Source organism: Cucurbita moschata, unplaced genomic scaffold (assembly GCF_002738365.1).
Source record: "Cucurbita moschata cultivar Rifu unplaced genomic scaffold, Cmos_1.0 Cmo_Scf00031, whole genome shotgun sequence".
NCBI lineage: Eukaryota > Viridiplantae > Streptophyta > Magnoliopsida > Cucurbitales > Cucurbitaceae > Cucurbita > Cucurbita moschata.
Window position 1 is genome coordinate 778892 of NW_019268547.1, and position 12482 is coordinate 791373.

The window sequence follows — 12482 nt, forward strand, 5'->3', positions numbered from 1 at the left end:
TTGTTGTTCTCAATGGTCGGAGAGTAAAAGTACAATGTTTACAAATATTTGTATTATTATTATTATTTTTTTTTTTTTCCTCTTGTTTCTCGAACCTTCTAATATCGGTTTTTTTTTTTTTATTGAAAAAAAAAATGGGGGTAAAGGTGGGAATAAAATAAAAATAAAAAGACGGTCAAGGCGGGCAGTTTAGGGATTGGTGGAAGGGGGGTGGCGTCCAACTCAGCGTAAATGAGCGCCGATGTCTGTGCTCATCGGCAGTTGCATCGGATTCTCTGTTCATTTAGGTTCTCAAAATGATTTTCCCTCCATTTTCCTCATTTATCGCCAACACAATTTTATATTCTTTTTATTTACTAAAATATTTAATTCATTAAGTTTTGATAAGCCTAACCATTTTTTTAACTTTTAATTTCATGGCCGTTAAATTAAATTAAGTTGCACGTGAACTTTGTTTATGCTTTTCGTGTCATTTTTTTTATTAAAAAAATAAAAAATGTTCAAATAACTCGAAAATTCAACCCACTTCAACTATCCAATTGAAATTATAAAAGTTTGACTAGATTAGATTTTTTTTTCAATTTGAGTTTTATGAAATTTGAGTTATTAATTTATCGTGTTATTTAATAAGATTTTTTTTTAATAATAAAAATACAATCTGACCGTCCAACTCAACCTTAAAACAGAAGATTGAGTTGGATTGGGGGTATAAAGTCTATTTGAATTGCCAGACTCACCAACCATGGTCTAAAAGATGTTCCAAACTCAAACCAACTCATCTCGTGTTCCCCCTATAAAAAAAAATCGTTTATAATTTAATTATCATCAATAATGTCGTCAATTAATCTAGTTTAAATTTATGTCAAACTTAGTTTATGGTTAATAAAATTAACTAAATTTAAGACATTTTCTAGCTAAAAAAAACCCATGGAAGAGTTTTAGGGCATTTCGAGTTTTTAAAGAATCTAAATAACCCTTAAAAGTATCGAACACACCAAATAGATAGCACCTCGAGACTTTAGATTAAGTGATGCTCGTATATGTAAGGATGCAGCTAATTTGACAGAAGATAAAATGTTGAACCATCAGGATGCTCAATTTTTATTTAATTAACGAAACAAATTCTAATTTAAACGAAACTAAAAGCATGAGTAGATATCCATATTCATGGATTATTAGAGTTAGGACAATTAATTCCATTTTATTAAACCTCTCGAGATAGTAGTAGTCTTACGAGATCCCACATTGGCTGGAACAAGAACGAAAAATCCACTCGTAGAAATTTTTCCCTAAGACCCACTTTAAAAATCAAGGGAATGCTCGAAAGGAAAAACCCAAAGAAGACAGTGTTTACTAGCGGTAGACTTGGGCCGTTGTAAATAGTGATGTGTCAGCGAGGAGGCTAAGCTCCAGAGGCACAAGTGGGGTCAAAATTAGTCAATTATCCAGTAATGTGGACAAACTTAGTTTTAAAATATATATTGGAATCTGGAGGCATATACCCCTGCATGAACAGAACTACTTTTTAAAAAGCAAAAGCTTACACAGAGTTTAAAGAAACCATAAACATACAACAATCATACCCAAAAGCTTATTGTTAACACAAAACAACGACACGTCGACAATGTTAAGTGGCAGGAGAATGCTCACGTGGCAGCTCCATGTAAGCAAGGTTGAATCAATGGCAGAAGATAACCTTAAGCTCACGTGGCGCGGCGCACTCATGCATCAGCGACGGAGTGTCATGAGCGTAGGTGAAAGCGGAAGGACAAGCGTGCTTGAAAAACAGAGAAAACGACGACGGTTTGCAAGTATGTGGACTGTTGTAATGCCCTCTGCAGCAGAGCTGGTCTTTATTGAAGGCCTCACAGCCGCTCTTGCAGGCTATCACTTGGCCGTAGCGGTGCGGCGCGTGGAGTTGCAGCTCGCTTGGGCAGGTCTTGAGGAGGTTGGCTTGGCAGCCGACCACCGGGCAGACACCGTGGCCTTCGTGTGGGGTTATGGTTAGTGGGATGTTGAACCCGTCGACTAGGCTGACGCCGTAGGAGGAGAAGTCCTTGTGGCCGTGGTGGAGGCTGAACTGGGCTAGGGTCGCTGGGGTTTTTCCGCCGGCGCCGTTGCATTCCAGCTTCCCGCCGCAGTCGCCGGTCAGGCAGGTTAAATGGTGGTGGTCCCCGACGCAGCCGGTTCGAGCCCAGATACGACCGGACCAGTGGTGGTAGGGGGCAGGGAAGGAGCGGTGGGAGAGGGACGGGAGGAAGAAGCCGCCGCGTTCCGGGACTAGGTGGCCGGCGTTGGGTTGGATGGCGGGCCAGATGGGGTACGGGCAGTTGTTGACGAGGGTCAGAGTGAGGCCTCTGCCCGGAAATGTGGCTTCGGAGAGAGAAACGACGGCGAAGAAAGCGAGAAGGAGAGGGAAACAGGAAGACGGCGACGCCATTGATGAGGAAATGAGAGCTCTGAGAGATGATATGAAGGAAGGGAGAAGGGTTTGGTTAGGGTTTTATAGGGGGAAGAGAAAAGGTGTGTTGGGTGATGTGGAAAGACCATTTTGCCCTTCGAATCTGTGTGTATGACGTGGATGGATTTGATTGGATGTGTTATGGTGGGCTCACATGAGAAAATTGTATTTGACAATAGGTTCAAAATAAACGACCAACCTAACCTCGATGAATAAAATACGAATGAAACCCTCAATTTTTCTTTTTCCTTTATTTTTTTTATATATTAATTTATAAATTAAATTTGGCATTCAAAAATATTTTTCAAACTATAAATTATTTAAAAAATATTCAAATAGTCATATAGTTGTTAATAATATTTTGGTTAGTTAGCGAATGATATTGTTATTATTATTTTTAATTAATTAGGATATTATGATCATTGTTTGGTAATTGGGTTTTGAATGATGACGTGGCAAAAGAGAAGACAAAATATATATATATATATAGTAATAATAAAATACCAAAATAAGAGTTTGAATGCTTTTTTAGATTTAATTTAATTATTGTTAAACCACCATTGATAAATAATAAATTTAACAAACTCAAAAAGTTAGTTGTTTCAGCTAATTTATTCAAATTTGTTTGTTTTCAATAAATAAAATATTAATTTATTTATTTTTAAATCTGAATAAAGATTTACCACTCCATTTTAATATATATTTTAAAAATTATTTTTAAGAATAGTTAGAGAATAAATAATAAATAAAATTAATTATGAAATTAAAAATAATAAATAAATAGTTATATATATAAAAGTTGAGGTTCAACTTCTCCCCTTACGTTAGTGGACCCACATATTAGATCGAAATTTTGTATTCTTTCTTTCTATGTGGGACAATGTCGGGGATAGAAGGGAATGCTTCGAGGCGACAACAACAATACTACAACTCAATTTTGGTTTTTCTTTTCCTGAGATGAGCCCAATGCATGGGACTGGTGGATAAGAGAATGGAACATGCATAAAATAACGATTGGGCACACTACATACAATGTAGACTCTATTAGATACATATCGATTTCTTTCAAGCAGATCGAGAACAGATAGAAACGGGAGATTCCTCCTTATTTATTGATGGATCCCCTCTTGAGACATTTCGACTCTATCAATCTATCTAATATGCATATATTTTTATACATATATATAAATATATTTATGTATGGATGTATGTATGTATATGTATGTATATATATACATGTCACTTAGTACTCATTAAACCCCTTAACGTTCATACGTACTTATTTTTTTAACTTAAAGGTCATATATCTAAGCTTAACTAGCCTGGGTGTGTAACTAGGTAATTCGCTGTTTAACCAACTAGGATGGGTGTATGTGAGATTAATATAATAGATTCATCATTTTTAGAGGCTAGTTGATGACCTCTTAGTAGCTCCTTCATAATAATCTGATAAGACCATGGCTATGATGGGAGACGCCTCGTGTCGGAACCAACTACGATACATATGTGAGTCAATTTGTAATAGACTGCTCGGTACTAAAGGTTAGTTGACAACCCTTTAGTAGTCCACTGTAATAGCCTCATAACTCGAGGAGGCACAAAAATGAATATAATATGCAAGGAACAACAATTGATACTATAGATGGTTAAACATGTTTACACCTAATCCTTACTTGGAAACATATGTGTCATGCTATAACATTTCGTTCATAGTTAGTTCATGAAAACTCTATCCAGCGCTAAAATCACACCTATGATTATCAAACTAAATTGGTTGAACCGAATGGTCAAAACCCTACTAGAGTAACAATAAATGTGTCTTCAATGCAATTTCTTAGGGCGACGTGGGTGGCTTTCTACAATGGTGATTGGGGTAGACCCGGCGACGCTGCTCATGATTCTGTCATGAACCACAAGATACAACTTGATGAGCAGCGACACAGTGACGAAAATTTTCTAGAGATGAGATAGAGAGTGAACAACAAAATTTCAATTGTGAAACGAGATTGACGACAATAGAGCTCTTAAATAGACAGTGGAAGATGAGAAACTCTGAGGTGGTCGTTAACAGAACTAAAATCGAAGGCGAACGTAGCTTTCTTGAACAAACAACATGCAAATTAAGAAGCCGAGAAAAAAAAAATTGAACTCAAACAAGCGATATCAAATGAATCAACATTCGACAGACGATAAATGGACAAAGCACAAAAGGAAAAGGTTGGGAGTTATGAGACAGTTGATAATGACATTGAATTTATATCCGTGTCGTTAACAAGTGCTGGCGGTCACCGGTCGTCATTGTCGTTAATAGTTCAATTATTTTCTCTTGGCACTATATTTTAATAATAAGTATTTAAATAAAATAGTCCAAAAATAAATTTGGAAGGTAGCAACTTTGAGATGGTAAGATCAGATACAATGGGCTCCCTTCCAATATATCAACGGTTCTTATTAACCCAAATCCCGTGCAGAAAGACCACAGTCGTTCGGCCCCTCGGAACAACATGGGAATCACGTTGATTATAATCCAGTGCGGTACTCACACTGTTCATATATAAACAGATCTCTTAATCTCCTACGTGGCGGCCTACGATTGGAGGGAATATCAAGTTCCCATGTATTTACCCGTGTGTGATTATTATTATTATTAATTTTTTAATTTTCCTTTACAGTCCACATTCCGTAAACTCATCGTCTATATAAATAGCGAGAAGTCACAACATGATTAGACTCTCTCTGTTATTTTCCTTTTCCTCCGCCCTCCGCAATCGAGGAGCACGCAGGGCTCGCCGAATCGAACGATTATAATCTCCCATGGCTGTTTCTCAAGCAAGTCTTCTCCTTCAGAAGCAGCTTAAAGGTAGATTTTTATTTACTTTGATTCGATTCTTTTTTTTTTCTTTTCCGATTCTGTGAATCATCGAGTCGTAGGGTTTATTTCGATGCGTTCTTTTGAACTGTTGTCTGGCTACTCTCTTTTGTGTCTTTCAGATCTCTGCAAGAACCCTGTCGATGGATTCTCCGCCGGTCTGGTGGATGAGAGCAATATATTTGAATGGAGCGTCACGATTATTGGTCCCCCTGATACGCTTTAGTATGTTTTTACACTGCTTCAATTTTCAATTCCTTGTTCTGTTTTAAATTTAGGGTTTATATTGGTTTTTATAGCCAGGTAATATTGTTGATCTTGAATAAAATGGTTTAGGTGTTGATTTGCCTTATTTCTCTTGTTACATATGGGTTTTGGTCTAATTATTGTTCATTTGCGTTCTTTGTTATTCTTTTTAATTCATACGTTCTATCATTGTGGAAAGGAAACTCCCCTCAATTCCGATTGCGAATGTTTGGTTATATTTGTGTTTTGCCAGTCTTGATCATTTGAAGTTAGTTTGGCTGTTTTTCTATTGGTTAATATCTGAATGTGAATCTAATGAGAATTCTTGTTATAATAATCTAATTGCAGCGAGGGGGGTTTCTTTAACGCCATTATGAGTTTTCCATCAAATTATCCAAATAGTGCTCCGTCCGTCAAGTTTACTTCAGAGATTTGGCATCCTAATGGTTTGTTACTCTTGTTATTATATTATTTGGTATTCTCTTTCTTCTCATTGAAGAATTTGAGTTTGATTTCTTGAATTGTAGTCTATCCTGATGGGCGTGTTTGTATTTCAATCCTTCACCCCCCTGGTGATGATCCTAATGGCTATGAGCTTGCTAGTGAGCGTTGGACCCCTGTTCATACGGTATCTATTATTTTATATCAATTTTTTAATATTTAAATATGTCTTGCTTTTCATTCATAAATGAATCTCTTTCGTCTAAAAAAGAAACAAAGAGAAAAAAAAATGTTTCTTTTTATTTTCTCATTATCATCCTGTTGGTAAAATGGGTTTAGATGTTTAAATTTGAAGTTATGGATGTCCTTTATTCTCTATTTACTTTGTACTTTGGCAAGAGCGTGTAGAGCCACTTGTATAAAACGGATGATGACTGGTTAGGAAGGTTTATTAAAAAATTTAATATTATTCTAGAGTTCCATCATTCACAAGATTTGAATGCAAGAATATCCCCTAAGAAGCACAAATATGATATAGGGACACGACACAAATACGGTGACATGTCATCTTTTTTGAAAATCTAGGATATGGACATGACAATGACACGTTTATTAAACTAGGTCTAATTTTTATACAAGAAAGAAGTTCAAAGTCAATCAGTTTATGCATTTATATGCCTACAAAATAAGTTTGATATATTTCACTCTTTAAATTTTTCTAAGTCAAGTGTTAGATACATGTCTAACAAATAAAGATTGGACCTATGTTGACTTTGTACAATTAGTGTCTAATATGTCCATTGTGTTAACAAGTGTCCAATAGCCAAACTAAAGTATCCATGCGTCTTAGAATTTCACCCTTGAATACTCGAGGCAGAAGCAATATTAGACTCTTGAATAATATGACCACCTTGTGTTGACCTAGAGATCAATTGGGCGAGGTAAATAAAGGGCTTATAGGGGATCAATTCAAGCCATAGTAACCACCTATGTAGGATTTAATATCCTATGAGTTGCCTTTATATTTAGACATAGAGACTTTCTTCCCTGCAATGTTCATTAATCTTATCTTTTTAGCCTTCTCACAACTAGAGCAAATGATGTGGTGTGGGCACTTTGTTTTCCTTGGGGTTTCGTAAATATTAATGAAGACTCTGTTGTTATTGGTGTAGGTTGAAAGCATAGTTTTGAGTATTATATCAATGCTATCGAGCCCCAATGATGAATCGCCTGCGAATGTCGAAGCTGCTGTAAGTGATTGTGTTCCAGCTTGTTTACCAACTTTTGTTCTATCTATGCTTCATATATGGCTACATGCATTTGTTTTTGTTTTGAGTATTTTACATGGGATTGCATTATGTCTTTATATTAGCTGAATTAAAGAAATCACCTGCAGGATCGAAATATGCATTATACTCTTCTTTTGTGTACATGGATATCACATCAAAGTTAATGTTTTTCCTTAAACCTATAGAAATGTTAATAATGTACATGGATATCAGCGCTAAAACCGTTGACGTCGTTATTTGTATATGGGGCCCTCTACCTATAGAAATGTTAAATATGGTTTGAGTATTTAAAAATACCTTATAAGTGACCCCATTGTTGGGGTCGGAAAATGCAATCACATGCAACATGGTTCATAGTAGGTCCTACTTTTTGTGACTGTTTTCTTGAGTTCTGCTTTCTTTTTTGGGTAGGGTTGGGTGCATAGTATTTCTCTACACACGGTTCATGCACACACTTATGAACCCATTAGGTGGGCTCGTATACGTACCCCTTAAACCTGACTAGGGGCTAGTGCATGCTCATGTTGGTGGAAGCTAATGAAAAGAAAAGAGCGCATCATATCATGATGTACACGTCCATACAAAACATACTAGGAAAGTAACTTGTGTCAGTGACAGATACAACATGCACGAGGTCTTGCATTTTAAATAATGGTACATGGTTATGAAGCACATCATTCACTCATACTTTTCATGACATATTTTTCATATGAGACAAACATACATGTGCATGTTCAATCATTCGTACTTATCGTACATGGCTCATCAAGTGTCTCATAGAGCATAACATGAACGTAGTTTCATAGCATACATGGATTAACATACTGGAAGTATATGCATCATGGATAATTTATAAGAATATTATAATACAAGAATTAACACGTAGATAAGTCACATTGTATGTGCTATAATCATATGTAAGTAGAGGTTTGGTTTTGAAGTTAACTTCAAACTTGCTTCCTCTCCTTTTTTTTTTTCTCTCTCTCTCTTCTTCTCCTTTCTTCTTCCCTTTTTCTTGTTATTTTCAAAATTGGTGTGACTAGATATAAAAAAGGATGATATGGAGATGAGAAATAAGGAGAGGGACGAGTTGAGATTATGGAAATGTTTGGTTTAGGAGATCGTTTATAGGGGAAAGGAGAAGAAGTGGAAGAAATGAGAAGTGGTTGAGAGGTTGAGGGATTTGAGGGAGTTGAGTTCAGATTTTTAATGGAAAGGTAGAAGACTATTTAAGTTGTAGACCAACTCTAGCCTCAACCATTCACATTCAACTTAAGGTAGAAGACTATTTAAGTTGTAGACCAGCTCTAGCCTCAACCATTCACATTCAACTTAAGGTAGAAGACTATTTAAGTTGTAGACCAACTCTAGCCTCAACCATTCACATTCAACTTAAGGTAGAAGACTATTTAAGTTGTAGACCAACTCTAGCCTCAACCATTCACATTCAACTTAAGGTAGAAGACTATTTCAGAATGAGGATGCGTATGACCCGAAGTAGATAGAAAGTTACGCCGATATGAAGCATAGAACTTGGAGTTTGAGATAGGCGACAAGGTATTCCTAAAGGTGGCACCGTTAAAGGGAATTTGAGATTTGGATGTAAGAGCAAGTTGAACTCGCGCTACATTAGACCTTTTGAGGTGTTCGATTACTATTGGGGACAAAAGTTTTTTTTAGATGCAACAAAAAAAAAAAAAAACATAGTAATCTCCCATTTTCCCCTTAAAAATCTCAACCCTTTAACTCAACTCCCTCAACCTCTCAACCTCTTCTTTCCATTTTCTCTTTTCCTTCCCTTATAAATAATTTCTCAAACCCACTATTTTTATTATCTCAACTCATTGCTTTTCTTATTTCTCCATCTCCATATCATCATTCTTTTATCTCTAGCCAAAATCAATTTGGAGAATTAAAAGATGAAAGAAAGGAGAAGAAAGAAAGAAGAAGAAAGAAAGAAGAGAGTGAAAATATATGTTCGAAATTAGCTTCAGAACCAGGTCTCGACAAACAGGATCAAATGAACATCACCCCAAGAATTTAGTGATTATGGTTTAGGCCTACAAGTTATTGAACTTCCAGTTGGAGCACTTTCAAGCTTAGTTGGATAATTGTATGATGTATGATTATTACGTACTATGTGGTTTATACATCTTAATTCTTGTATTATGGTATTTCTATGAATTTTCTATGATGCATGGACTTTTGAGTCTATTGATTCGTTTATGCTATTAAACTATGTTGACATTGTACCATATGAGACACTTGATGAGTCATGTATGTTGTACATTTATGTATGTCTCATTATAAAGGTTATGTCATGAAAAGTATGTAAGTATGAATCATAAAAATGTTCCATGATTTAGAATGTGGGATCTCATGCATGTTGTATGTCACAAGCATGAGTACTTCTCTAACATGTTTTGTATGGATGCATACACCATAATATGATACATGTTCCTTTCTATTGGTTTTCGGTAGCATGAGTGTGTATTAGCATATAGTCAACTTAGGGGGTACGTATACGAGCTGCCTAGTGGATTCTTGCACGCATATGTGAACCACGTGTAGAGAAATATTATGCATCAAACCTTATATGAAAAAGAAAGTAGATCCTAAGGAATAGTCATGAAAAGTAAGTCCCAACATGAATCTTGGTGGTTATTTTAAATAATCAAACCACATTTAACATTTTACCGCTAAAAAACAAGGGTCCCATATGCGGACAACGGTATCCGATGAGAAAGTTATGGAACCCATACCAGATAGATAGTTTTTACGCATTTAAGTTGTAGACTCCATGTTGAAGAAGGATCTGAGCATTTTATCTCAAAACTTTGATAGGTGTTATTTTTTTATTTTAGACCATGCTATTATTATTTTCCATGGATTATTTTTGAAATGAATTTATGCGTATAAGTTTTAAACTATTTTTAAATGATTTTCTACCCATAGTAGTTATGACATGTATGTAATAGTTGTCTTATTTTAAAGGAAAAAGTAGGGTCGTTACATGTTTCACCAACCTGGTGGTGTTGACTGAGAGTTGTGTTGAATATAGGTTGATGTCATGTTCTAAGTCGAATTGGGTTTTCATTATATGGTTTTGGGATCTTCTAAAAACCTCTTGAATATCTATAGTTTTTTTTTTTTTTTTTTCCCTTATCCCAGATTGTTAAATGCTTTATAGGCGATGGCTTGGACACCTATTTTTGGGAGGATTGTTGAGTGGGGGAAAACCCCTTTGCTGGTTGAGTATTAAGTTTTAATTTGTGGCATCTGTTTTGTTGGCTTGGAGTGAGTCTTTCTGTTTTGGGGTTTGGCTGCCTTTCATGGATAGGCAGTCATTGAAGGTTTCTACTTTAATCTTTCTTTCAAGGGATTCTTACTTATGTCATGGGGCAGGAGGGATTCTTCGTATCATGGATGAACCCTTGCTTTTCAGAGTTTTTTTTTTTCCTCTTTTCTTTTCTAGTTTCCTCTCCCATGTTTTTAGTGTTTCCTCACTACTCCTCACTTCCCCGTCACCCCTTCATTTTCCTCGCTTTGGAAGGTTAGATCTGTAAGAAGATAAAGTTCTTTGCCCAATAGGTCTTGTAGGGGGAAGTTCATTCTTCAGGCCATGTGCAGAGAAACTCTTCCGTTTATTGGAGAGCCCTAGTGGTGCTGTCTTAGAGTTGCATCGAATGACCGTGACTATATCCTTGAGATTTTGATCGGTTGATTTGGTCTAGGTTCTTAGACGCCTTTGGAGTTTCTATGGTTGTGGAGCATGAATTGCAGGGATATGAGGGAGAGATTTTGTTGGGGTGAGAGAACTAGGGGGGAGTTGTGGGTATAAGGCCTTTTGTCATTCTTTTGGATTGAGCTCTTTTTTTTTTTATTTTTTTTTATTTTTTAAATAGTGTATATATAAGAAGTTGTATTGAATCATTGATCTTATTGGGCATCTAATTTGATTCAAGGAATTGTTTACATGTGTGTTGGTGCAGAAGGAATGGAGGGAGAGGAGGGAAGATTTCAAGAAGAAGGTAAGCCGCTGCGTGAGGAAGTCACAGGAAATGTTATGAGGAGGAAGCAGCAGCCGCAGCAGAAGTAGCAGGCAAGTTCTTTGGCTTTGTCTCATCTGCTTTTTGTGGCAGTGAGTGTTTAAATTTTACATTTGCCCTAAGTAAGGGGGACTTCACCTGTTTCACTTGGTGCCAGTGGGTCTTGTTGTAGAACGAACGTCGTCGATGGAGCTGTCACCCTCATCATATTTTTACTCTCCTTGTTTTTCTTTCTTTCTTTCTTTCTTTAGTTATAATTTTTATTTTGCTTTCTTCTCCTCTCTGCATTTTTAAAAGTAAGCATTAGAAGGATTTGTATAACAAAAGCATCTTGTTCAATGCTTTTTGCTTTGTTAAAAGAAGGGAAAAAAAAAAGGAAAAAAAAAAAAAAAAAAAGAAGAGAGAACCTTGTCTGCCAAATGACTGATTCATCTCCGATATACACTTCTAAGCCTAAGTCTTGTTGTTGATCAGATAAAAGTCTTCTGGTTTTGATTGTAGATTTCCAAATGTAATAATAATGAAAAAAAGTCTTGGATTTTGGATTTGAACCCTTCAAGGGATTGTTCTTTTTGGGGTTTCTAATATTATATACGTAGCCTAGCATATAATACGCAGCCTGTCTGCTTGCAGGATGGTTCCTGGCTGAGTTCGGACTAGTGTGTTTCGTAATATTGGTTAGATAAGGACTTGTGTTTTGTGTTCTTTTCCAGTGGTGAGAATTTGAACTTTGAACTTCCTAGTTGTGATATAGTATTTTAAGCTAATTGGATGAATCCAATAATTTAACCACGACTAAATTTAATAATTTAAGGGGGCACGTGCCCCAGGCACCCATAATATTCAATATGATTGATGAGACTTAATTTTATGGCTTTGGGCATATGGATGTTTGGGATGTCTTGATGTTATGAATGACACGTACGCTTGTTCTCGATGGCATGATTGAGTAAGCTACGATGGCTGATAACATCCCATGACTTGGTATGACATCAAGATGTGAGGACCATGTTAATTGGGAACCAAGATGATGTTGGATGTAACATTGCATTGAGACCTTGACTTTGAGTAGAGTAAGGTCGAGCGAATGACTTGGTCTGGTGTAGAGGCAAATCGGTTGTGTTGCA

The 12482-nt window shown here is 36.2% G+C and overlaps 2 protein-coding genes across 2 annotated transcripts; one reads left to right on the forward strand and one right to left on the reverse strand.

The window, feature by feature from the left end:
- Positions 1-1449: 1449 nt before the first annotated feature.
- LOC111464677 (osmotin-like protein) lies at positions 1450-2479 on the reverse strand. Its single transcript, XM_023108898.1, has one exon. It carries the CDS (start codon positions 2438-2440, stop codon positions 1679-1681), a length of 762 nt encoding a protein of 253 aa, XP_022964666.1. The 5' UTR covers positions 2441-2479; the 3' UTR covers positions 1450-1678.
- Positions 2480-5180: 2701 nt separating this feature from the next.
- Positions 5181-11900, forward strand: LOC111464927 (ubiquitin-conjugating enzyme E2 13). Its single transcript, XM_023109210.1, has 6 exons — positions 5181-5321; positions 5453-5555; positions 5925-6022; positions 6104-6204; positions 7190-7267; positions 11299-11900. Exons 1-6 carry the CDS (start codon positions 5276-5278, stop codon positions 11374-11376), a joined length of 504 nt encoding a protein of 167 aa, XP_022964978.1. The 5' UTR covers positions 5181-5275; the 3' UTR covers positions 11377-11900.
- Positions 11901-12482: the final 582 nt, after the last annotated feature.

What these genes read in the sequence shown, in the direction of transcription:
- LOC111464927 (XM_023109210.1), top strand. Translation starts at nt 5,276, where the DNA reads ATGGCTGTTTCTCAAGCAAGTCTTCTCCTTCAGAAGCAGCTTAAAG. An exon ending in GGTCCCCCTGATACGCTTTA is followed by an intron (nt 5,556 to 5,924) that starts GTATGTTTTTAC and finishes ATCTAATTGCAG; the next exon opens with CGAGGGGGGTTTCTTTAACG. An exon ending in GTTGGACCCCTGTTCATACG is followed by an intron (nt 6,205 to 7,189) that starts GTATCTATTATT and finishes TTATTGGTGTAG; the next exon opens with GTTGAAAGCATAGTTTTGAG.
- LOC111464677 (XM_023108898.1), bottom strand. Translation starts at nt 2,440, where the DNA reads ATGGCGTCGCCGTCTTCCTGTTTCCCTCTCCTTCTCGCTTTCTTCGCC.